This window comes from Eschrichtius robustus, chromosome 13 (assembly GCF_028021215.1).
Source record: "Eschrichtius robustus isolate mEscRob2 chromosome 13, mEscRob2.pri, whole genome shotgun sequence".
Lineage (NCBI taxonomy): Eukaryota > Metazoa > Chordata > Mammalia > Artiodactyla > Eschrichtiidae > Eschrichtius > Eschrichtius robustus.
Window position 1 is genome coordinate 31,209,460 of NC_090836.1, and position 27,714 is coordinate 31,237,173.

The 27,714-nt window shown below is 36.8% G+C and overlaps 1 protein-coding gene across 4 annotated transcripts in view; it reads right to left on the minus strand.

Annotated features, from left to right (window-relative positions):
- Positions 1-27,714, minus strand: part of CPNE8 (copine 8) — a 294,890-nt gene that overhangs the window by 15,408 nt on the left and 251,768 nt on the right. For 3 of the 4 annotated variants that reach the window (XM_068561317.1, XM_068561314.1, XM_068561318.1), the window contains one exon: positions 21,908-22,035. In XM_068561317.1, the coding sequence (XP_068417418.1) occupies positions 21,908-22,035 (128 nt within the window). Of the gene's footprint in view, positions 1-21,907; positions 22,036-23,047; positions 23,167-27,714 lie in introns of those variants that run through there. The other variant, XM_068561315.1, reaches the window with a different exon arrangement.

The window sequence follows — 27,714 nt, forward strand, 5'->3', positions numbered from 1 at the left end:
ATTCATTCACTAATAAAAGGTGAGCTGGATGGTATGTTAACACACAGGAATGGCTACAGCTTTTGGAAATAGACATCCTGGCTAAGCAACATATTATGTGTATATCTTCAGTATAACATTACATAAGCTATCTGAACTTTATTTTCTCATCTGTAAAATCAAGATAATGCAACTTTGTATTGTTAATAAAGAAATTTCACATATGGTAGTAAATATTTATACAGTTATATAACTGGTAGATTTTATATATGGTAAATTATATAAGTGATTATGATTTTTGTTTTGGAACTAGATAGCAGTGATGATTGCCCAACATTGTGAATATGCTGAATGTCACTGAACTGTAAACTTTAAAATGGTTGGTTTTATGTCATGTGAATTTCACCTTAATAAAAAAATGCAACAGAAGAAACACTTTTTGACATAGCTATAGTTCCAATTCTTAATACGTGCTAAATTGGTGAAAGATGGGAAGGAGAATTATAGCAAACAAAGACAAAAATTAGGTATGTAATAAGAACATATTCTAGTACTTGTTTTTTGTATTCCAGTGCAGAATTCTCACCAAATAATACTCAGCCATTTAGAGGAGAATTTTACGACAATATTTTATCTTTTTTTTCCCCATTGTGTTCTACCATTATGGGTATCTAGATTATATTCTCAATAGAATGACTTTTATGATTTTTAGTACATAACTAGTATGCCGGTCATATCTAGTAATGAGCAAGCACTGTGGTGCTTGTAGGAGATAAATAGTTAACAAGAAGACTTTGGTCTACTTTCGTAAAAAATCATCAAGTAAATCAGAGAAAAATTGGTTTCAAGAAACTTCTATTGATTACCAATGAAAATCTTTCACTACCTGATGGAGTCTAAATAATAAATTTTGAATAGTTTGGGGAAAAATCAATAGCATAATATGACAGGGAAAAACTTATATCTTGTAAAGCAGAATTTATAACTATATGAACAAGAAAATATTTACAACTTTGCCATAGACAAGAGAAACTAATAATTGTTCATGATGTTAATAAAATGACTGGTAATTTTATAGATTGATGAAGAGAATACAGCAAGTGATATGTTCATACACTGAGGAGCCAGCTAAAAATAGCATTGAACTTGTTCTACAACATATAGTCAAAAATGCTCTCACCATGTTGAACAATTGATCTTTGACACTAAGGAATTTGTATTAATTTGATGGTAACACAGCAATGAAAAAATCCAAAACAGGTATGAACCTACTCTCCTATTTTATGCTTAAATTTTTTTTCTTAAGAAAAGAAGTAGGATAATCTCCCTCAGGAATTCATTTTTTAATTTTTAAATACCCATTATTTTTAAAGAGCATTTTTTACTGACTATGCTTCAAAAACGTAAGGATTATATTTCATGTGATTAACAGGAGGTTATAAATAGTGAGAAAAACTTCTATGAGTACAACTCTATGGCTTTTATGTTTTTCATACCAAATGATGTGTTGAAAATGGTGAGAAGATGGAAAATTCAGTGTTATGCAATCTTATGAATATCACTTCAAGTGGCTTAACTGATCCTTTTTCGGGGGGAGGTGTTTACTTTTTTTAAATTAATTTTTATTGGAGTAGAGTTGATTTACAATGCTTTGTTAGTTTCTGCTGTACAGCAAAGTGAATCAATTATACATATACATATATCCATTCTTTTTTAGATTCTTTTCCCATGTAGGCCATTACACAGTATTGTGTCGAGTTCCCTGTGCTATACAGTAGGTTCTTTTTATTATTTTTTTTAATTAATTAATTTTTATTTTTGGCTGCCTTGGGTCTCTGTTGCTGCGCTTGGGCTTTTCTCTAGTTGCGGCGAGCAGGGGCTACTCTTCATTGCGGTGCACGGGCTTCTCATTGGGTGGCTTCTCTTGTTGCACAGCACGGGCTCTAGGTGTGCAGGCTTCAGTAGTTGTGGCACTCAGGCTCAGTAGTTGTGGCTCGCGGGCTCTAGAGTGCAGGCTCAGTAGTTGTGGCACATGGGCTTAGCTGCTCCACGGCATGTGGGATCTTCCCGGACCAGGGATCGAACCTGTGTCCCCTGCACTGACAGGTGGATTCTTAACCACTGTGCCACCAGGGAAGTCCCTACAGTAGCTTCTCATTAGTTATATATTTCATATATAGTAGTGTGAATGTGTCAATCCCAATCTCACAATTTTATCTCTCCCTCACCTTTCCCCCTTGGTAACCATAAGTTTATTTTCTACATCTGTGACGGTATTTCTGTTTTGTAAATAAGTCCATTTGTACTATGTTCTTTTAGATGCAACATATAAGAAATATCATATGATATTTGTCTTTCTCTGCCTGACTTACTTCACTCAGAATGACAATCTCTAGGTCCATCCATGTTGCTGCCAATGGCATTATTTCATTCTTTTTTATGGCTGAGTAATATTCCATTGTATATATGTGCCACATCTTCTTTCTCCATTCTTCCATCATTGGACATTTAGGTTGCTTCCACGTCCTGGTTATTGTAAATAGCGCTGCAATATACATTGGGTTGCATGTATCTTTTTGAATTATGGTTTTCTTGGGATATATGCCCAGGAGTGGGATTGCCGGATCATATGGTAACTCTATTTTTTGTTTTTTAAGGAATCTCTATAGTATTCTCCATAGTGGCTGTACCAATTTACATTATCATCAACAATGTAGGAGGGTTCCCTTTTCTCCACACCTTCTCCAGCATTTATTATTTGTAGATTTTTTCAATGACGGCCAATCTGAATGGTGTCAGGTGATACCTCATTGCAGTCTGATTTGCATTTCTCTAATAATTAGTGATGTTGAGCATCTTTACATGTGCTTTTTGGTCATCTGTATGTCTTCTTTACAGAAATGTCTTTTTAGATCTTGTGCCCATTTTTTGATTGGGTTGTTTGTTTTTTTGATATTGAGGTGTATGAGCTGTTTATATATTTTGGAGATTAATCCCTGGTTGGTCGCTTCATTTGCAAATGTTGTGCTGGCCAAAAAGTTCATTTGGGTTTTTCCATAAGATATTTTCTCCCTATCTGTGGGTTGTCTTTTCATTTTGGTTATGGTTTCCTTTGCTGTGCAAAAGCTTTTAAGTTTAATTAGGTCCCATTTGTTTATTTTTGTTTTTCTTTTCATTACTCTAGGAGGTGGGTCAAAAAAGATCTTGCTGCGATTTATTTCAAAGTGTGTTCTACATATGTTTTCCTCTAAGAATTATAGTATCTGGTCTTACATTCAGGTCTTTAATCCATCTTGAGTTTCTTTTTCTCTATAGGGTTTGAGAATATTCTAATTTCATTGGTTTACATGTAGCTGTCCAGTTTTCCCAGCACCACTTACTGAAGAGACTGTCTTTCTCCATTGTATATTCTTGCCTCCTTTGTCACAGATTAGGTTACTATAGGTACGTGGGTTTATCTCTGGACTTTCTATCCTGTTCCATTGATCTATATTTCTGTTTTGTGGCAGAACCACACTGTTTTGATTACTGTAGCTTTGTAGTATAGTCTGAAGTCAGGGAGCCTGATTCTTCCAGCTCTGTTTTTCTTTCTCAAGATTGCTTTGGCTATTTGGGGTCTTTTGTGTTTCCATACAAATTGTAAAATTTTTGGTTCTAATTCTGTGAAAAATGCTATTGGTAATTTGGTAGGGATTGCAATGAATCTGTAGACTGCCTTGGATAGTATAGTCTTGTTGACAATATTGATTCTTCCCATCCAAGAACATGGTATATCTCTCCATCTGTTTGTGTGATCTTTGATTTCTTTCATCAGTATCTTATAGTTTTCTGAGTACAGGTCTTTTGCCTCCTTAGGTAGGTTTATTCCCAAGTGTTTTATTCCTTTTGATGCAATGATAAATGGGAGTGTTTCCTTAATTTCTCTTTCTAATCATTCATTGTTAGTGTATAGGAATGCAAGAGATTTCTGTGTATTAATTTTGTATCCTGTAACTTTACCAAACTCATTGATAAGCTCTAGTAGTGTTCTGGTAGCATCTTTAGGATTTTCTATGTATAGTATCATGTCAGCTGCAAACAGTGACGGTTTTACTTCTTCTTCTCCAATTTGGATTTCTTTTATTTCTTTTTCTTCTCTGGTTGCCTTGGCTAGGACCTCCTAAACTAAGTTGAATAAAAGTGGCAAGATGGACATCCTTATCTTGTTCCTTATCTTAGAGGAAATGCTTTCAGTTTTTTACCATTGAGAATAATGTTTGCTGTGGGTTTGTCATATATGGACTTAATTATCTTGAGTTAGGTTCCCTCTATGCCCACTTTCTGGAGTGTTTTCATCATAAATGGGAGTTAAATTTTGTTGAAAGCTTTTTCTGCATCTACTGAGATGATCATATGAATTTTATTCTTCCAGTTTGTTAATGTGGTGTATCACATTATTTGTGTTTATTGCAGAATCTTTGCATCTCTGGATAAACCCCACCTGATCATAGTGCATGACTCTTTTACTGTGTTGTTCGATTTGGCTTGCTAGTATTTTGTTGAGGATTTTTGTGTCTATGTTCATCAGTGATATTTGGGCCTGTAATTTTCTTTTTTGTGATACCTTTGGTTTTGTATCAGGTTGATGGTGGCCGTGTATAATGAGCTTGTGAGTGTTCCTTCCTCTGTAATTTTTTAGAATAGTTTCAGAAGGATAGGTGTTAACTCTTTTCTACATGTGTGACAGAATTCGCCTGTGAAGCCATCTGGTCCTAGACTTTTGTTTGTTGGAAGTTTTTAAAGCACAATTTCAATTTCAATATTTGTGGTTGGTGTGTTTATATTTTCTATTTCTTCCAGGTTCAGTCTTAGAAGGTTGTACCTTTCTAAGAATTCGTCCATTTCTCCTAGGTTTTCCATTTTATTGGCATAGAGTTGCTTGTAGCAGTTTCTTACGATCCTTTGTATTTCTGTGGTGTCCATTGCAACTTCTCCTTTTTCATTTCTAATTTTATTGATTTGAGTCCTTTCCCTTTTTCTTGATGCGTATGGCTAAAGTTTTATCAATTTTGTTTATCTTCTCAAAGAACCAGCTTTTAGTTTCATTTATCTTTGCTACTGTTTTCTCCATCTCTACTTATTTCTGTTCTTTATAATTTCTTTTCTTCTACTAACTTTAGGTTTTGTTCGTTCCTGTTTCTCTAGTTGCTTTATGTGTAAGGATAGGTTGTTAATTTGAGATTTTTCTTGTTTCCTGAGGTAAGACTGTATTGCTATAAACTTCCAAGAACTGCTTTTACCACGTCCCATACATTTTGTATTGTCATGTTTTCATCGTCAATTTTCCCTATGTATTTTATGATTTCCTCTTTGATTTCTTCAGTGATCCATTGGTTGTTTAGTAACATACTGTTTAGCCTCCATGTGTTTGTGTTTTTTTTACCTTTTTTCCCTGTAGTTGATTTCTACTCTCATAGCATTGTGGTCAGAAAAATGTTTTATGATTCCGATTTTTTAAATATGCCAAGGCTTGATTTGTGGCCCAAGATGTGATCTTTCTTGGAGAATGTTCCATGTGCACTTGAGAAGAAAGTATATTCTGCTGCTTTTGGATGGAATGTCATATAGATATCAATTAAGTCTATCTGGTCTAATGTGTCATTTAAGGCTTAGGTTTCCTTATTAATTTTCTGTGTGGATAATCTGTCAATTGGTGTAAGTGGGGTGTTAAAGTCTCCCACTATTATTGTGTTACTGTTGATTTCCCCGTTTATGGATGTTAGCATTTGCCCTATATATTGAGGTGCTCCTATGTTGGGTGTGTATATATTTACAATTGCTATATCTTCCTCTTGGATTGATCCCTTGATCATTATGTAGTGTCCTTCCTTGTCTCTTTTAACAGTATTTTAAAGTCTATTTTGTCTGATATGAGTTTTGCTACTCCAGCTTTGATTTCCATTTTCATGGAAAATCTTTTTCCATCCTCTCACTTTCAGTCTTCATGTGTCCCTAGGTCTGAAGTGGGTCTCTTGTAGACAGCATAACATGGGTCTTGTTTGTATATCTATTCATCCAACCTATGTCTTTTGGTTAGAGCATTTAATCCATTTACATGTAAGGTATTTATTGATATGTATGTTCCTATTGCCATTTTCTTACTTGTTTCGGATTTGTTTTTGTAGGTCTTTTTTCTTTTCTTCCTCTTTTGTTCTCCTCTCTTGTGGTTTTATGACCATCTTTAGTGTTGTGTTTGGGATGCTTTTTCTTTTTTGTGTGTGTATCTCTTGTAGTTTTTTGGTTTACTGTTCCCATGAAGTCTGGATATAGCAATCTGTATAGGTACAATGTTGTTTTAAGATGCTGGTGTCTTTCCCACCTAGAGAAGTTCATTTAGCATTTGTTGTAAGGCTGGTTTGGTGGTTCTGATTTCTCTTAGCTTTTGCTTGTCTGTAAAGCTTTTGATTTTTCCATCAAATCTAAATGAGAGACTTTTTGTGTAGAGCATTCTTGGTTGTAGGTTTTTCCTTTTCATCACTTGAAGTATATTGTGCCACTCCTTTCTGGCCTGCAGAATTTCTGCTGAAAAACCTGTTGATAACCTCATGGGGATTCCCTTGTATGTTATTTGTTGCTTTTCCCTTGTTGTTTTTAATATTTTTTCTTTGTCTTTAATTTTTGTTAGTTTGATTAATATGTGTCTCAGCATGTTCTTCCTTGGGTTCATCCTCTATGGGACTCTCTATGCTTCCTGGACTTGAGTGAGTGTTTCTCATGTTAGGGAATTTTTCGGCCATAATATCTTCAAATATTTTCTCAGGCCCTTTCTCTTTCTTTTATCCAGCTGGAACCCCTATAATGTGAATGTTGGCATGTTTAATATTGTCCCAGAGGTGTCTGAGACTGTCCTCATTTCATTCTTTGTTTCTTTAAAAAAATTTTTTTTAGATTGAAGTATGTTTGATATACAATTTGTGCCAATCTCTGCTGTATAGCAAAGTGACTCAGTTATACACATGTATACATTCCTTTTTTATATTCTTTTCCATTATGGTTTATCACAGGATATTGAATATAGTTGCCTGTGCTATACATTAGGACCTTGTTGTTTATATGTTCTTTTTTCTTTATTCCGTTCTGTGGCAGTGATTTCCATCACTCTGTCTTCCAGCTCACTTATTCGTTGTTCTCCTACATTTATTCTTATATTGATTCCTTCTAGTGTATTTCAGTTATTGTATTGTTCATCTCTTTTTGTCCTTTAAATCGCACTGCTTCTTAAACATTTCTTGCATTATCTCGATCTGTGCCTCCATTCTTTTTCTGAGATCTTGGATCATCTTTACTATCATTACTATTAATTATTTTTCAGGTAGATTGCCTATCTCCTCTTCATTTAGTTGTTCTTGTGGGTTTCTATCTTTTTCTTTCATTTGCACCAATTTCTCTGTCATCTCATTTCATCTAACTTACTGTGTTTGTGGTCTCCTTTCCACAGGCTGCAGGATAATAGTTCCTCTTGCTTCTGGTGTCTGCCCCCTGGTGGGTGAGGTTGGTCCAGGGCCTTTTGCAGGCTTCTTGGTGGGATGGGCTGGTGCCTGCCCTCTGGTGGGTGGAGCTGGGGCCATGTCAAAGGGTGTGTTTTGAGGTGGCTGTGAGATCAGTACAACTTTAGGTAGCCTGTCTTCTGTTGGATGAGGCTGGTTTCCAATCTTGTTGGTTGTTTGGCCTGAGGCTTTCCAGCGTTGGAGCTTGCAGGTTGTTGGGAGGGGTTGTGTCTTGGTGCTGAAATGTTGGCCTCCGGGAGAGCTCACTCTGATCAATATTCCCTGGGGCTTCTGCTACCAGTGTCCTTGCCCTCATAGTGAGCTATAGTCAATGCTTTGCACCCCGGGATACCCTCCAAGACCCCTAAGTAGGTGTAGCCCAGGTTCCTATGGAGGTACTTTGTGCTGGGTCCCAGTGCACGTGAGACCTTTGTACACCCTCAAGATTGGAGTCTCTGTTTCCCCCATCCCTGTAGAGCTCTTGCACTCAAGCCCCACTGGCCTTCAAGGCTGAATGCTCTGGGGGTTCTTCCTCTCGATTCAAGACCCTCAGACTGTCTTGGGAGGGTTATTTTTATGTGGGAACATCCCTGTGTAGCCTGTGTGGGTTTAATATTTTTTGGTGCAAGCATTGTTTTTAGTATAGACGACTGCCACCTTTTCCCTCAGTGTATGCTGGCCATTATCCCCTTGATAGGAGATGTGATTGATGTTGTGGTGACCAGAGCCTGCACTGGATATTGAGTGGGGCCTCCCCTTTGCTCTGTGGTTGTCACTGCCCTGTTAGAGGTGGGGTTTGCTCCATAGTTGTTGGAGTAGAGGCCCCAAGATCTGTTTCTTAGCTGTGTTTCTAATCTGCAGTGTGAGCTAGGCAGGATTGGATCACTCCCACTGGGAGGAAAGCCAATGAGTATTCCTCCTCTGGAGTTATTCACCTGTGGGTGTGCTCTGTCGTGTCACTTTTCACCCATTGTGCAAGTTTTCAGATTACACTGTTGTTGGCACTGCTCTCGGCCTTACCTTAACTGTGTGTATGCCCGCTATTGGCCCTGGTGTCTTTCAGATGTTTTCACCAGGCCACCAGCATAGGTCCACTGAAGTCAGGTCCCCGGACTGCAGTAATCATGAGTCTGGACCCCCTGTGGTCAGCTCAGACTCTAGCTTGGCACAACCCTGGCATGTATGTTCCCACAAAGCCTACAGCTGCTAAAGCTAGAACCGTCTTTTCTGTGGGAGTCTTGTTGTCCATTCAGATGTTCTGTAGGCACTGAGTTTACAAAGCCAGTTGCAGGGGTGTCAATTCACAGTTTGCACAGCTGCGAGGAGAGAGTGCAGCTTTTCTTCCATAGTTGCATGGCCCCTGGGGCTTAGCTGTGTTTTCAGTCCCACCTATTTGTGTGGGCCACCCACAGGCGTCTGCTCCTGAGGCTGCCCAGAGCACATGAGTCCACCCGGTGAGGAGGGGGTGCAGAGGAGGAGGCAGCAGATGGGGTTGTGGGAGCCCATGTGGGAATGGGTCATGCAGGGGAGCTGGCAGCCATGGGAGTGAGAGAGCTAGCTGGTGGCCTTGGGTATGAGAGAGCTGGCCCTGGTGGGGACAGGGTATGCTGGAGAGCCGGTGGCCAACGGTGAAAGAGAGTCAACCCTGGCAGGAGCCCTTCCTAGTGCCTGGGGAGGCAGGGGCCGGCATGTGGGGAGAGAGGCTGCAATGGTAGCCCCACCCCTTTTGTGTCACTCAACAATGGCACTTCATTTATATGGTCTGGGTTTCCTCTACAAGCATTCCCAGTTGTGGATTTCCTCACTCCCATCACCTCAGGCTGTCTCCTTGCAGCCAACAGCACTCTTCTCCCCAGGTTTGCTCTCCAAATCCCAAGTTCCAGTACCCAGCCCCATTCTGCACTGGTGGATGCACGTCTCAGGCTGGGGCATGCAGGGCTGTGGCACAGACTATCTGTGTAGGTCTCACTGTGTCCTGCTTGTCACAGACTGGTTGCTGCACTTTCCTCCGATAGCCCCCAAAGCTTCCCTTCTGTCCCAACTGATCTCCCCACCAGTGAGGGGGCTTCCCTGGATGCAGGAACCTCTCCTCTCCTTCAGCTCCCTGCCCAGGGGCGCAGGTCCCTTTCCACTTCCTCTCCTCTTACTTTTCTCTTTTTTTGTCCTTCCCAGTTACATGGGGATCTTTCTTGTCATTTTACGTGTCTGAGGTCCTCTGCTAGTGTTCATGTGGTGCTCTGTGAGAACTGTTCCATTTTTAGATGTATTCTTGATGCATTTGTGAGGAGAGATGAACTCCATGTCCTCCTACTTCTCCACCATCTTGGCAGAGTCAGATTGGGGTCCCAGGTTCAGCTCCAGAAGCCCACTTTGATGCAACTAAGGCTTCAGCCTCTTGGATGGCCTCTGGGGCAAGGTACTGTTCCACTGTGCGAGCGGGGAGAGAAGTGAGTCTTCCATCTGGGGGCATTTACTTTTTTTTTTTTTTTTTTTTTAATATAGTGTCTGGACTGGGTCCTATCTGTAGACATTCAGATTTAATTGCTGTGGGGTGTGGCTCAGTCATTGGTATGGTTTCTTTTTTTTTTTTAATTAATTAATTAATTTATTTATTTTTGGCTGTGTTGGGTCTTCGTTTCTGTGCCAGGGCTTTCTCTAGTTGTGGCGAGCGGGGGCCATTCTTCATCGTGGTGCGTGGGCCTCTCACTATCGCGGCCTCTCTTGTTGCGGGGCACAGGCTCCAGATGCGCAGGCTCAGTAGTTGTGGCTCATGGGCCCAGTTGCTCTGCGGCATGTGGGATCTTCCCAGACCAGGGCTCGAACCTGTGTCCCCTGCATTGGTAGGTGGATTCTCAACCACTGCACCACCAGAGAAGCCCGACATTTACTTTTTATTTCTCTTTCAACACTTCTTGTTACCTCTGGAGAAAGTCTCAGTTGTTATTACTATGTCTTTTTCCCCACAGCTTTATTGAGGTATAATTGGTATACAAAAAACTGCACATAATTAATATAAGCAATTTGCTGTGTTTCAACATATGTATATACTCATTTTACCATCAAAACAATCAAGGTAATAAACATATCCATTAGCCCCATTTCCCTGTGTCCCTTTCTGTGTGTGTGTGTGTCTGTGTGTCTGTGTGTCTGTGTGTGTGTGTGTGTGTGTGTGTATGATTCAATCACCTTATTTGTTATTGTTCTGTGCAGGCTTTCTATTTCTTCTTGATTCATTCTTGGTAGGTTGTAACTTTCTAGGAGTTTATTCATTTATTCTAAGTTGTCCAATTTGTTGGAGTCCAATTGTTTATAATAGTCCCTTATAATATTTTTTATTTCTGTGACTTCAGTTGTAATGTCTGCTCTTTCATTCCTGATTTTATTTACTTGAGTCATTTTTCTGCTTAGTCTAGCTAAAGGTTTGTAGATTTTATTTATCTTTAAAAAAAAAATCAACTCTTAGTTTAGCCAGTTTCTTTCTATTGTTTTCCTAGTCTCTAGTCCATTTAATTCTGCTCTAATTTTTATTTAATTTTAATTATTATTTCCTTCCTTCCATTAACTTGTGCTTAGCTTGTTGTTCTTTTCCTAGTTCCTTGAGGTATAAACCTAGGTCGTTTGAGATTTTTCTTCTTTTTAAAAATGTTGTCTTATCATTATAAATTTCCCTCTTAGTACTGATCACACCCAAAAAAATAGTACAGAATTTTACAGTATCCCATAACTTTGGGTATATTGTGTTTTCATTTTTCTCAAGATATTTTCTAATTTTCTTTTTGATTTCTTTGACCCAATGATCTTTCAAGAGTGTGTTAATTTCCATTTATTTGTGAGTTTTGTGATTTGTTTTTGTTATTGATTTGTTTTTTTTTCCATTGTGTTCAGAAAAGATACTTAGAATGACGTCAGTCTTCTTACATTTAATGAGACTTGTTTTGTGACTCAGCAGGTGATCTATCCTAGAGAATGTTCCATGTATGCTTGAAAAGAATATGTATTCTGTTGCTGTTGAATGGAATGTTCTGTATATGTCAGTTAGGTTCCATTTGGTCTAGAGCATTACTCAAATTTGCTGTTTCCTTATTTATTTTCAGCCTGGGTGATCTATTCATTATTGAAAGTGGGTAGTGAAGCCTTCTAATACTATTGTATTGATGTCTATTTCTCCCTTCAGATATGTCAATTAAAAAAATATGCTTAGATTCTTTGATGTTTGGTCTATACATATTTATAATTATTATGTCATCCTGTTGTATTGACCCTTTAAAATTTTTGTTCTTTTTAATAAAAATTGTACTTAAGGTGTACAACATGATGATTTGATATACATATACACAGTGAAATAATTACTACAGTCAAGCATGATAACATATCATGATGTCACATAGTTACCATATTTTTTGGGGTGTGATCAGTGCACTTGAAATTTACCCTTTTAGCAAACTTCCAGCATTCAGTGCAGTATTTACTATAGTCATCATACAATATATGAGATCTCTAGACATATTCATCCTATGTAATGCAACTTTGTACCCTGTGACTAATATCTCCCCATTTCCTTTACCTCTCCAACTCTGTTAACCACTGTTCTAACACTCTGCTTCTATGTATTCAGCATTAAAAATTCTACATATAAGTGAGAAGATGTAGTTTTTTTTTTCTTTCTGTGTCTGGCTTATTTCACCTAGCATAACATCCTTCAGGTTCATCAATGTTGTTGCAAATGGCAAGCTAAAATATATATATATAATTATATAAAATGATATATATCACATAAATTGATGCTTTTATTATGTAATGACCTTTGTCTGTTTGGATATTTTTGACTTAAAGTTTGTTTTTTCTAGGTATAGCTGCCCTTGCCTGCTCTCTTTTGGTTACCATTTGCATGGAGTATCTTTCTATCCATTCCTTCATTTTCATCCTATGTATGTTCTTAATTCGAAGTTGAGCCTCTCATAGCATACAATTGGGTCTTTTTTTTTTTTTTTTCTTTTTTAATCTATTCACCTACTTTATGTCTTTTGATTGATTAATTTTATCCACTTATATTTTGGTTTTCTTTTGATTCACCATAAAATATACCTAAGAGAAGGGGAGATATATTCAACCATCAAGAGAGTTACAGATAGAGCCTGAAGCAGATACAGTAAACTTGGAATTTCTTTGAAGTTTGTTGTTTTATCTTAAAAATTCATAGAAATTTTGCATTTTACTTTATAATAAATTTGTGCTTGTATTAATGCTTTATGTCTTAACTTTGAGGAAAATTAATGGTGTAGAAAAAATCATAAGTGTATTGTGTGGTTCTCACTCCTGCTACATACACTAATTTGAAAATACAATGTACTTTATATAAGAACTATTCAATCCATTTTAGTCTTGTCACCATCAGTAGCATAGAATAATCCTTTAAAACTATTATCTCAGAGACCTTCAAGATGGCGGAGGAGTAAGACATGGAGATCACCTTCCCCCCCAGAAATACATCAGAAATACATCTACATGTGGAACAACTCCTACACAGCACCTACTGAATGCTGGCAGAAGACCTAAGACTTCCCAAAAGGCAAGAAACTCCCCACGTACCTGGGTAGGGCAAAAGAAAAGGAAAAAACAGAGACAAAAGAATAGGGAGAGGACCAGCACCTCTGCGAGGGAGCTGTGAAGGAGGAAAAGTTTCCACACATTAAGAAGCCCCTTAACTGGTGGAGATGGGGGTGGCAGGGGGGAAGCTTTGGAGCCACGGAGGAGAGCACAGCAACAGGGGTGCAGAGGGCAAAGCAGAGAGATTCCCACACAGAGGATCAGTGCCGACCAGCACTCAACAGCCTGAGAGGCTCGTCTGCTCACCTGTCAGTGTGGGTGAGGGCTGAGAGCTGAGGTTCGGGCTTCGGAGGTCAGACCTCAGGGAGATGACAGGGGTTGGCTGTGTGAACAGTGCCTGAAGGGGGCTACTGCACCACAGCTAGCCGGGAGGGAGTCTGAGAAAAAGTCTGGAACTGCCTAAGAGGCAAGAGACCATTGTTTTGGGGTGTGTGAGGAGGGGATTTGGAGCACTGCCTAAATGAGCTCCAGAGACGGGCGCGAGCCGTGGCTATCAGCGTGGACACCAGAGACTGGCATGAAATGCTAAGGCTGCTGCTGCAGCCACCAAGAAGCCTGTGCTCAAGCACAGGTCACTATCCACACCTCCCCTCCTAGTAGCCTCTGCAGCCCACCACTGCCAGGGCCCCATGATCCAGGGACAACTTCCCTGGGAGAACACACAGCATGCCTTAGGCTGTTGCAACGTTATGTTGACCCCTGCAGCCTCAGACTTGCCCCGCATTCTGTACCCCTCCCTCCCCCTGGCATGAGTGAGCCAGAGTTCCCTAATCAGCTGCTACTTTAACCCTGTCCTGTCTGAGCAAAGAACAGGTGCACTCAGGGGACCTACATGCAGAGGCAGGGTCAAATCCAAAGCTGAACCCCAGGAGATGTGTGAACAAAGCAGCAAAAAGGAAATTTCTCCCAGCAGCCTCAGGAGAAGGGAATAAAAACTCCACAATCAACTTGATGTACCCTGCATCTCAGGAATAACAGAATAGACAACAAATCATCCCAAAATTGAAGCAGTGGACTTTGGGAGGAACTGTAGACTTGGGGTTTACTTTCTGCATCTAATTTGTTTCTGGTTTTATGTTTATCTTAGTTTAGTACTCAGAATTTATTATCATTGGTAGATTTGCTTATTGCTTTGGTTGCACTCTTCCTTTTTCTTTATATATATAGACATACATATTTTTTCCTTATCATCTTTTTTGAGTGTCTATGTGTATGCCTCTTTGTGTGATTTTGTCTGTATAGCTTTGCTTTTACCATTTGAACTAGGGTTTTGTCTAACAATTTTTTTTTTCTTTTATTACTTTATAAATTGTTTTTAATAATTAAAATTTTTTTTGTTTTAACAATATTTTATGTTTTATTCTATTCTATTCTATTCTATTCTATTCTATTCTATTCTATTCTATTTCTTTCTTTCTTTCTTTCTCCCTTTTCATCTGAGCCATGTGACTGACAGGGTCTTGGTGCTCCAGCTGGTTGTCAGGCCTTTGCCTCTAAGGTGGGAAAGCCGAGTTCAGGACATTGGTCCACCAGAGACCTACCGGCTCCACATAATATCAAATGGTGAAAGCTCTCCCAGAGATCTCCATCTCAATGCTAAGACCCAGCTCCACTCAACGAACAGCAAGCTACAGTGCTAAACACCCTATGCCAAACAACTATCAAGACAGGAACACAACCCCACCCATTAGCAGAGAGGCTGCCTAAAATCACAATAAGGTCACAGACACACCAAAACACACCACCAGACGTGGACATTCCCACCAGAAAGACAAGATCCAGCCTCCTCCACTAGAACACAGGCACTAGGCCCCTCCACCAGGAAGCCTACACAACCCCCTGAACCAACCTTAGCCACTGGGGGCAGACACCAAAAACAACAGGAACTACAAACTTGCAGCCAGCGAAAAGGAGACCCCAAACATAGTAAGTTAAGCATAATGAGAAGACAAAGAAACACACAGCAGATGTAGGAGCAAGGTAAAATCCCACCAGGCAGTGGGAGGAAAGAGGCAGTCTACCTGAAAAAGAATTCAGAGTAATGATAGAAAAGATGATCCAAAATCTTGGAAATACAAGGGAGAAAATACAAGAAACGTTTAACAGGACCTAGAAGAACTAAAAAGGAAACAATGATGAAAAACACAATAAATGAAATTTAAAATTCTCTAGAAGGAAACAATAGCAGAATAACTGAGGCAGAAGAATGGATAAGTGACCTGGAAGATAAAATAGTGGAAATAACTTTTACAGAGCAGATAACGAAAAAGAATGAAAAGAATTGAGGACAGTCTTAGAGACCTCTGGGACAACATTAAACACACCAACATTCAAATTATAGGGGTCCCAGAAGCAGAAGAGAAAAAGAAAGGGACTGAGAAAATATTTGAAGAGATTATAGTTGAAAACTTCCTTAATATGGGAAACAAAAGAGTCAATCAAGTACAGGAAGCACAGAGAGCCACATACAGGATAAATCCAAGGAGAAACAAACCAAGACACATGTTAACCAAACTATCAAAAACTAAATACAAAGAAAAAATATTAAAAAAAAAAAATTAAAAGTGGCAAGGAGAAAGCAACAAATAACATATAAGGGAATCCCCATAAGGTTAACAGCTGATCTTTCAGCAGGAACTCTGCAAGCCAGAAGGGAGTGACAGGACATATTTAAAGTGATGAAAGGGAAAAACCTATAAAAAAGATTACTCTACCCAGCAAGGATCTCATTCAGATTTGACGGAGAAATATAAATTTTACAGACAAGCAAAAGCTAAGAGAATTCAGCACCACCAAACCAGCTTTACGGCAAATGCTAAAGGAACTTCTCTAGGCAGGAAGCACAAGAGAGGGAAAAGACCTACAATAACAAACCTAAACAATTAAGAAAAGTGTAATAGGAACACACATATCAATAAGAACCTTAATGTAAATGGATTAAATGCCCCAAGTAAAAGATATAGACTGGCTGAATGGATAAAAAAAAAAAAAGATCCATATATATGCTGTCTACAAGAGTCCCATTTCAGGCCTAGGGACTCAGACAGACTAAAAGTGAGGGAATGGAAAACGATATTCCATGCAAATGGAAATCAAAAGAAAGCTGAAGTAGCAATTCTCATATCAGACAAAATAGACTTTAAAACAAAGTCTATTACAAGAGACAAAGAAGGACACTAGATAATGATCAAGGGATCAATCCAAGAAGAAGATATCACAATTGTAAATATTTAGGCACCCAAACATAGGAGCACCTCAATAAATAAGGCAAATGCTAACAGCCATAAAAGGGGAAATCAACAGTAACACAATCAGAGTAGGGGATTTTAACACCCCACTTTCACAAATGGTCAGATCATCCAAAATGAAAATAAATAAGGAAACACAAGCTTTAAATGATACATTAAACAACATGGACTTAATTGATATTTATAGGACACTCCATCCAAAAACAACAGAGTGCACTTTCTTCTCAAGGGCTCATGGAACATTTTCCTGGATAGATCATATCTTGGGTCACAAATCAAGACTTGGTAAATTTAAGAAAATTGAATATGTATCAAGTATTTTTTCGGGCCACAATGCTATGACACTAGATATCAATTACAGAAAAAAATCTGTGACAAATACAAACACATGGAGGCTAAACAATACACTACTAAATAACCAAGAGATCGCTGAAGAAATCAAAGAGGAAATCACAAAATACCTAGAAAGAAATGACAATGAAAACACGACAACCCAAAACCTATGGGATGCAGCAAAAGCAGTTCGAAGAAGGAAGTTTATAGCAATACAATCCTACCTCAAGAAACAAGAAACATCTCAAATAAACAACCTAACCTTACACCTAAAGCAATTAGTGAAAGAAGAAGAACAACAACAAAAAAAACCAAAGTTAGAAGAAGGAAAGAAATAATAAAGATCAGATCAGAAATAAATGAAAAAGAAGTGAAGGAAACAATAGCAAAGATCAATAAAGCTAAAAGCTGGTTCTTTGAGAAGATAAACAAAATTGATAAATCATTAGCCAAACTCATCAAGAAAAAAGGGAGAAGTCTCAAATCATAGAATTAGAAATGACAATGGAGAAGTAACAACTGACACTGCAGAAATACAAAGGTTCATGAGAGATTACTACAAGCAACTCTATGCCCAAAAAATGGACAACGTGGAAGAAATGGACAAATTCTTAGAAAAGCACAACCTTCCAAGACTGAAGCAGGAAGAAATAGAAAATATAAACAGACCAATCACAAGCACTGAAATTGAGACTGTGATTAAAAATCTTCCAGCAAACAAAAGCCCATGACCAGATGGCTTCACATGCGAATTCTATCAAACATTCAGAGAAGAGCTAACACCTATCCTTCTCAAACTCTTCCAAATATAGCAGAGGGAGGAACACTCCCAGACTCATTCCACAAGGCCACCATCACCCTTATATCAAAACCAGACAAAGATGTCACAAAGAAAGAAAACTTCAGGCAAATATCACTGATTAGCATAGATGCAAAAATCCTCAAGAAAATACTAGCAAACAGAATCCAACAGCACATTAAAAGGTTCAGACACCATGATCAAGTGGGGCTTATCCCAGGAATGCAAGGATTCTTCCATATACACAAATCAATCAATGTGATAAACCATATGAACAAATTGAAGGAGAAAAAGCATATGAGCATCTCAATAGATGCAGAAAGAGCTTTTGACAAAACTCTACTCCCCTATATGATAAAAACCTTCCAGAAAGTAGGCATAGAGGGAACTTACCTCAACATAATAAAGGCCATATATGACAAACCCACAGCCAACATCATTCTCAATGGTGAGAAACTGAAACCATTTCCTGTAAGATCAGGAACAAGACAAGGTTGCCCACTCTCACCACTATTATTCAACATAGTTTTGGGAGTTTTCGCCACAGCAATCAGAGGAGAAAAAGAAATAAAAAGAAATCCAAATTGGAAAAGAAGAAGTAAAGCTGTCACTGTTTGCAGATTACATGATACTATACATAGAGAATCCTAAAGATGCTACCAGAAGACTGCTAGAGCTAATCAATGAATTTGGTAAAGTAGCAGGATAAAAAACTAATGCACAGTAATCTCTCGCATTCCTATTCACTAATGAGGAAAAATCTGAAAAAGAAATTAAGGAAACACTCCCATTTACCATTGCAACAAAAAGAATAAAATATCTAGGAATAAACCTACCTAAGGAGACAAAAGACCTGTATGCTGAAAACTATCAGACACTGATGCAAGAAATTAAAGATGATACAAACAGATGGAGAGATATATCATGTCCTTGGATTGGAAGACTCAACATTGTGAAAATGATTATACTACACAAAGCAATCTATAGATTCAATGTAATCCCTGTCAAACTACCACTGGCATTTTTCACAGAACTAGAACAAGAAATTTCACAATTTGTATGGAAACACAAAAGAACCTGAATAGCCAAAGCAATCTTGAGAAAGAAAAATGGAGCTGGAGGAGTCAGGCTCCTGGACTTCAGACTATGCTACAAAGCTACAGTAATCAAGACAGTATGGTACTGGCACAAAAACAGAAATACAGATCAACGGAACAGGATAGAAAGTCCAGAGATAATCCCACGCACATATAGTCAACTTATTTTTGATACAGGAGGCAAGAATATACAGTGGATAAAAGACAGCCTCTTCAATAAGTGGTGCTGGGAAAACTGGACAGCTACATGTAAAAGAATGAAATTAGAGCACTCCCTGACACGCTACACAAAAATAAACTCAAACTGGATTAAAGATCTAAATGTAAGGCCAGACACTATAAAACTCCTAGAGGAAAACGTAGGCAGAACACTCTATGACATGAATCACAGCAAGACCCTTTTTGACCCACCTCCTAGAGAAATAGAAATAAAAACAAAAATAAACAAATGGGACCTAATGAAACTTAAAAGCTTTTGCACAGCAAAGGAAACCATAAACAAGATGAAAAGACAACCCTCAGAATGGGAGAAAATATTTGCGAATGAAGAAACTGACCAAGGGTTAATCTCCAAAATATACAAGCAGCTCATGCAGCTCAATAGTAAAAAAACAACCCAATCCAAAAATGAGCAGAAGTCCTAAACAGACGTTTCTCCAAAGAAGATATGCAGATTGTGAACAAACACATGAAAGGATGCTCAACATCACTAATTATTAGAGAAACGCAAATCAAAACTACAATGAGGTATCACCTTACAGCATTCAGAATGGTCATCATTTAAAAATCTACAAAAAATAAATTCTGGAGAGGGTGTGGAGAAAAGGGAACCTTCTTGCACTGTGGTGGGAATGTAAATTGATACAGTCACTACGGAGAACAGTATGGAGGTTTCTTAAAAAACTAAAAATAGAACTACCATACTACCCAGCAAACCCACTACTGGGCATATACCCTGAGAAAACCATAATTCAAAAAGATTCATGTACCACAATGTTCATTGTAGCACTATTTACAATAGCCAGGACATGGAAGCAACCTTAATGCCCACTGACAGGTGAATGGATAAAGAAGATGTGGCTCATATATACAATGGAATATTACTCAGCTATAAAAAGAAACAAAATTGGGTTATTTGTAGTGAGGTGGATGGACCTAGAGTCTGTCATACAGAGTGAAGTAAGTCAGAAAGAGAAAAACAAATACCATATGCTAACACATATATATGGAATCTAAGGAAAAAAAAAAAAAGGTCATGAAGAACCTAGTGGCAAGATGGGAATAAAGACATAGCCCTACTAGAGAATGGACTTGAGGATATGGGGAGGGGGAAGGATAAGATGTGACAAAGTGAGAGAGTGGCATGGGCATATATACACTACAAAACGTAAAATAGATAGCTAGTGGGAAGCAACCGCATAGCACAGGGAGATCAGCTCTGTGCTTTGTGACCACCTAGAGGGGTGGGATAGGGAGGATGGGAGGGAGGGAGACACAAGAGGGAAGAGATATGGGAACATATGTATATGTATAACTGATTCACTTTGTTATAAAGCAGAAACTAACACACCATTGTAAAGCAATTATACTCCAATAAAGATGTTAAAAAAATAAAGAATTATTAGATCACAGATTTTCAAGTAGTCTGGAAGTGTTAACTGGCAACTACCCCTATATTTGAGAATTTTTAAAGTGCTGGACAAAACATAAAAAACTGCAGTATAACAGTGTGGAGCCTGTAGTTTTAGGTGGTATATAGAAATGCACCTAGGGATTTTATATCTAAAAGTTTAACTTTTATAGTAGAGATATACCAGTACAAAATCTACAAAATTAATTGGTAAACACTGATAAGAACATTTATAATAACTATCATGAGTTAACACAAAATAAGTTCTATCATTTTTTCTTCTCTTTTTATGAAAAACAGTGGTGGGTATGATACTGTGTAAGAGAGAGTAAGAGTCGACTATAATTTATTTTGCATTAATATAATTTTTGATTCTGCTTTATTTGAGAGCCATCAAAAACTAGGAAAAGAAAGTATAGATAACACTACTTATATAGGCTAACACAATGAGCTAGGATTTGATTTTCAAATTACAGATAATGACCCATTAGTGAATTCTGAAATCAATTTTGTGGGTCAAGACCTGCATTTAAAAAAAAGTAATAGAGAAGAATAGGATACCATAGTAATAAAGAGAAAATATGAGATAAGGATAAGTATTATTTCATAATCTTTTATTTTAGTTGTGTGTGTCCAGAGATGAGATATAAAATTCATAACTTAGTACAGATTGTGGATGAAAATGCTTGAAAAACCTGAGCTAAAGGGTCACACTCAGAAAATGGTCATCAATGTATCTGTCAACCTGAGGTGGAGTTCCACAGGAGAGTCCACTGGGGTCAGCCCTGAGTGCAGGGGTATTTTAGCATCTTGTCTATGTCTCAGATAATGAAAAGTAGAACACATTTTGCTAACAATGTCTAGTAGGGAGATGGTAAAGTACCAGAACCTTCGAATAGAGAACTGAGGTTTCATACTGCCTTTGAACATTGATAAACTGATCTAAGTGCAGTTCTTTTTCAAGTTTTGGCTACATATTGGGAAATATATGAGAGCTATACTTTTCTGCTTATCTAAAAATGAGGCAGGGTTTCATAGGATTTGCAACTGAGTGAAGACAAACTTTTTAGTGATTTTAAAAGTGGTGTCTAATTTACTTATGCATTAGTAAAAAATGATAAGCAAGTTTACATTAAACATTTTTTTCTAGAACATGCATTTAGAATCATCAGCAATTATATTCTGATCTCAATACCATGTATTATATACAGGTAGAACTCTGGGAATTTATAAAATTAGCTAATATATTAATTTCAGAGAGGTTAAAATAATGTGCCCTATATATCACTGAAAGGCTTCAGTTGTCTTCATAGAATTCAGTTTCTTATTACTTCCCAGCTACTATAGAATATACATTAGATATGAATGATTTACACATTTGAGATTATGATTGATATTGCTCTCATGGATGCCTTTTCAATGAAAAAAAAGTTTTCCTCAGTCGAACAAATATAGGTCCTAACATAAGCCAGTGTATGTTTCTTCATTTGAGACTTTGATGTAAAGTTCTTATTGAAATATCATGATAGCTCAATGGAGATTCTTTTTACTGTATATGTTTTCCCTCACTTTCTTGGAGGTAAATTAGAAGAAAACAACTTTCATTTGTGGAGTCAGGACAACAATAATGTTATGATTTCACTCTGGTCCAGTACACTAGAATAAATAACTTATCTACTCCCACTTACCTTGCTACATGATTAATTACAGGAGCAAAGTTGGTTGGCCCATACAGTTGTACAGATTTCAGACTCCTATAATAAGCTTCCATGACACCCTCAATGCCATCACAGTAGGGGTTTTGAGGGTTCCCATTCTGTAGAAAGTTACAGGCAAAAAAAGAGTAAAGAATGTATAGTGTCTGTAAAGCTCAATTAAAAAAGAAAATGATACAGGTTCATACTCATAAAGATTTTTTGGATGAAAACTCAGTTATAGATTTATAATAGCAAAAAAATAATAAATTAAGTGATCAACATAGATTACATTTACATAGATTGTGATATGAGATAATGTGCAATCATTAAAAATGGATACTTTTCAATTAAAGGGCAGGAGAAAATTCTAAATAATCTTGAGAAGCTGAATATCATGACATTTTACAATTAATAGTGTCTTATTTATACACAGGTCTGTGTACATACAGAGATAAACATATAAAAATCTAAAAAGAAGGAAACAAAATGTTAATATTTGCTACCTCTGAGTAGTTATAAATTGTTGATTTTTATTTCATTGTTTAGACTATTCTATATTTTCCAAGTTTTCTGCAGTGACATGTATTCAAATCAGAAAAAAAAAATTCTATCAATTTAAACAGTTTTACTTTATAGAAGCAAAAATGTAAAATATCTGCCATATGCATATTTTCAGGCCACAATTAATAACCCCAACTAAAGAAGCGATCAGAGGGACTCTAATTTGGTGTGAGTAGCATCAAGACAAGGGAAAGGGAAAAGAATCAAAGAAACATATCCATATTGTTCAAGGGAATTGGAGCTTACCACCGGAGTTCTTATTCTGCAGATAGTAACCCAGAAGGACAACTTTAAACCTGGAGACCTAGTCTAGCTTTCTCATACTTTGAATGCTCTGTTATTAGGTTTAATTCTCCTAGTCCAGCTTCCACAAATAACACAAATAAGGCAGTGTTATCTATTGCTATGTAGCAAATTATCCCAAAAGTCAGTGTCTTAAAACAGTAGGCATTTATAATCCCATACATTCTTTTTAGGTGTCAGGAATCCAGAGGCAGCTTAGCCAGGTGATTCTTGCTCTGGATCTCTCAAGAGCTTGCAATCAAGAAGCCAACCTGGGTTGCAGTCATCTGAAAGCCTGACCAGAGTTGGAGGATCTGCTTCTAAGAAGGCTCACTTACATGGTTTGCTGGCAGTAGGTCAACACGAGCTCTGCATAGGGCTGCTTTAGTGTTCCAACAACATGGCAGCTAACTTCCCCAAAATGAGTGATCCGAGAGAGAGAGAGAGAGCAAGGAGGAAGCTCCAATAAGCTCCTAGTCTTATAAGTTGCATAGCATTACTTCTACTTTCATCTATTTGTTAGAAATGAGTCACTAAATGTAGCCCATACTCAAGGGAAGAGGAATTAGGCTCCACCTCTGGAAGGGGGTAATATAAAAAAATTTGTAGCTCTATTTTAAAACACTAGGGACAGTAACCATGCTTAAACAGAGTCAGCAGTAATTTTAGCATGTATGTTTTTACCTGAACAATCAAAAGTGATTAGTAATTTATAACTTAAATTTGTTGAATTCTATATGCTAAGCTTTATATTAAAATATTTACATACATTATATATTTTTTATAGTATAACAACCTAAAAAAGTAGATAAAATGCTATTATTATTCTCACTTTACAGATGAGGCATTGAGAGCTTAGATATTGTGCCCAAAGTCACACAACACCAGTAACAGAGCCAACATTTCCAGAGCCCCATCTCTTAACCACCACTACACCACCATATTACAAAATCCTAAGCATTTTGAAAGACTGAGGATCTTAGGGAACTAAGTCAGATGTTACCAATCATTACAATTTTGTCATTTGTGAAAGAAGGACTTATAACCATTGTCCTTTTAATTTTGTCTGTTTATTCAAACTTTTTATTTTTACCTCATGTAAATTTTTTTAAAACATAAAAATAATAAAAGAACTCTTTATATTATAAAATTGCCTACAGGAATTGATTGAAATTAAAACGTGAAAGTTTAATATTTAGCACAAAGCAGTGACTGGTTTGTTTTGATGTTAATCTGTGCTGACCTTTAATTAACCTTCCTTTAAATAAAATTTTATGGTGTTCTATCTCTTGATAAGGTATAAAGCTAATTAAAATTGAAACTCATTACTGATTTTGTGCATATAAAAATGTGTTATATATCTGCCTTAAGGGAACAATTACGAACCAGGATAGTTCTGAGTTACTTTTTGATCAGCATTTTAACATTTTGACTGGAGGGATTTATATTTCTATAAAATTATGAATTTCCTTTATTCCTTTGGAAATAATAAAGTCACCATTTTCCCCACCATTTCATTTATCTTGATTAGAAAGATTTTATAAATCTTTAAAAAAATATTTCTTAAAATAATTATGTGGAGAATTAGTTTTTGCTTGTTATGACAAATAAAAATAAGCTTATGTGTGGCTCTAACACAGAAGTAAAACAGAATGTTTTTGAAAATAAGTACATTCAATTTTGTTGTTTATTAATGAAGAGGGCAGTGGATGCCCTATTTTTTATTTCCTTTTTAATTAACAAACTTTTCCACTTCTGAAATAATGAATGTTAATTTGTAGAACACATAGAAAGTATAAAGAACAAACTTCAAAATGAGCGATAATCCCACACACAGACTTAAGTGAGGCGTGTCCAGCTCTCACCAGTTTTTTCCCTTCATTTGGCTCCCTGAGGGATTGTACTGGAGATTTAGGTTCAGTTCTGGAAGTGAGGCTCATAGTCTCTGTTGCTACCTATAGCCTGTAACAATTTTCAGTGGGGCTAACATGCTGCAAAATGCTGAAGAGAGCTGTTAGGAGCTGTTGTTTTACTCTTTGAAATGTATCTGTAGCTGCCCAGAGACTGACTGCTTACTACAGGGGAAAGTTGAGAGAATTCTCCCTTTTATTCAGTAAACAAATATCTATTGAGTTTCTATTTTCTGCATGCAGTGTTAAAGACCTTTGGTGATTATACTGTTGAGTTTAGTCGGAAGAAAATGTGTACACATAAATATTAAATTGCTAGATTTCTATAAATGCCAAAATAAGTGAAAAGTATGCCAGTGATTTTAGATATTTGGTAGGAGAAAGCACTTGGACAGATATAGCATTTCTCTCTATTGATCAACACAGAAGACCTTCTTTTAAGGGCCACTGGCTACATGCCCATTAGAAATACTTCCTCTAAAGCCTTACTCTATAAGGAGTCACCAAGAATCATCATGAGACATGACATTCTTTCCACAACCAAAAGTGCTAATGTGGTGATATTAGTATATTTTTCCTTTCTTTTTCCATTCCCTTTTCTTTTTCCACTATATCTATTCTTACACATATTTCAAACGAAAAGCTGGGGTTTACCGTAAATCCTTTTGATTGAGTAAAGCTCAATTTCAACATCTGTGCTAGCCTCAAACTCACAATTAGGGATTTAAAAATTGTTTTAAAGGCCTCCCTTGCTATCTGAAAGATTATTTGAATTTGGTGTGATAAACAGATTAATGACTGTGAATACATATCACAAATACTTACCATGGAAATATGAGGGTTTGGTAATATTAGGTAGTACACTAATTGCCAGATTGACATGGACTGAAGTTTTTCTATTTGCCATTTTCAGCACCTACAGATATACACTGCAGTTATTTAGGCTGAAGTTAACACAAAAATCAAATGAAGCACTATCTCTCTGAAGACCTACTTAACCTTTGCCTTTCTTACTTATTCAAGAAAACAAAAGTGCTTTGAAAAAAATTAAAGTCATAGAATTATTGGGTAACATTAAAGGTGAGGCATTATCATCATCATCGACATCATCATTGTTGTTTCATCAATTTTAGAAACTATTTTTCATGAATTTAAAGGGGTATGATCTCTATCCTATAAATACTTGAGTTGGGTTCAAAGAATCATTTAAGATGCAAATAATAAAAAAAGTCCCTCCTTTGCATAGGTTTGGTTACAAGGAATGAATGTGGAGGTAGGAAAAGCAGAAAATTGGAGGGAGAGAAAAAGGAAAAAGAAAAAATCATACACAAAGGTGAGAAGAAACTTATGGAAGGAAAATTAATCAATATCATTTAGTTTAACATAATTATTCCTTTTCTTAAGCCTTAAAATAGTTCATGACCTTTTTCCTGAGGCACTTAAGACTCAGGATCACATGAGTGATTTTCATGGTCTTATAAGTTTCTGGGAGAATTTAATTCTCTAAGACACAACAAAATCCCAACAGATATTCATTTTTATATGATATTGGTGGTTGTGGCATGTGGGCTATTTCACAGAGGAAAAATTAAAACCTCCAGCAACCTTCCCCGAAATTGTGTGGGCTATGGAATAGAAAAAGCAAGAATAAGTATAGGAGAAAAAGTTAAAATATAGCTCTTAAAATATATTTAAGGAAGATGAAGTCTAATCATATGAAAGCTTCTGGGGGGGTATGTGTGTGTATGTATATATACATATATATATATGTATACATATAAATACATAATGGTGTTCATAAAGGACATATCTGAGACATGGGATTATTACAGATGCTTTTATAAAAAGTGGTATAGTAGTGGTTAAGAATGTGGATTCTAAAATAAGATGGACCTGGGTTCAAGTCCTGTCCTCTGTAAACCTGATTAACTTCTGTGACTCTGAGATAAATTATACAACTCCTGGGGGTGCTCTTTTCACTGTATTTAATATGAGTGGCTCTTGATAGACTAGTGTGATGTGACAGTTGTTATATACCTATCCGATAAGAATTTTATGAAGATTATATAAGAAATGAGTATAAAGTACCTGGCTTGATACTCAGTAATTACTTAATAAATGATTGCATTATTGTTTATTTCTATTTTTCTTGCAGAACTTAAATATATATATATATATATATATATATATATATATATATATATTACTTTTGTAACAAGAATAAAAACAACAAAAAAAGACCTACAAAAATATTGGGCATGGAAGAGTTTACTTTTACAATATATAGCGTAAGGTAGGAAGGCATTTCTATTAGGAAAATCTAATTTTTTTCCAAAATGATATCTAACCATTCCTCCAATGAGTTTCCCATTATTTCATTAGAAAGTGCAAGTAAGAATAAGACTGATTAGGCATATAAGCACCATCTGTGTGAAATTTATTTTAAAGGTAGAATGCAGTACATTGCTTATTTGTAATCATATAGCAGGAGTAGATTTATGTAAATTAAACATTAAATAGAAAAATATTTATTCCAGTCATATTTACTCCATTATATTGAAACCATAATTAATTATAGCTATAATTATTGCTTCACACTTGAAAAAAAAAATTCCAGCCATAACTAATCCTTTATATTTGAAAAGAAATGACATTTTAGAAGATGGAAGATTAAGGATAGCTACACATTCTTTGATACCCCTCCCATTGAGATGTGTTTCCCCTATCTTGAAACTGGGCTGAACTTAGTGACTTGCTTGACCAAGAGAATGTAGGAGAAATAACTTTCTGGGACTTCCAAGGCCCTGCAGTTTCTGCCCCAGCCTTTTAGAATACTCACTCTGGGAAAGCTGGTTGCTGTGTAAGAAATATGACTACCTTGAGACCACTACACTATGATGAAGTCTGTGATAACCATATGGACAAGTTGTATGTAGAATGAAGGAAAGATGCCTAGACAACCCAGCTATTTCAGCCATCCTAGCTTAGGCATCAGACATAAGCTAATGAGCCATCTTAGGGGACATACTAACTCCAGGAGATATG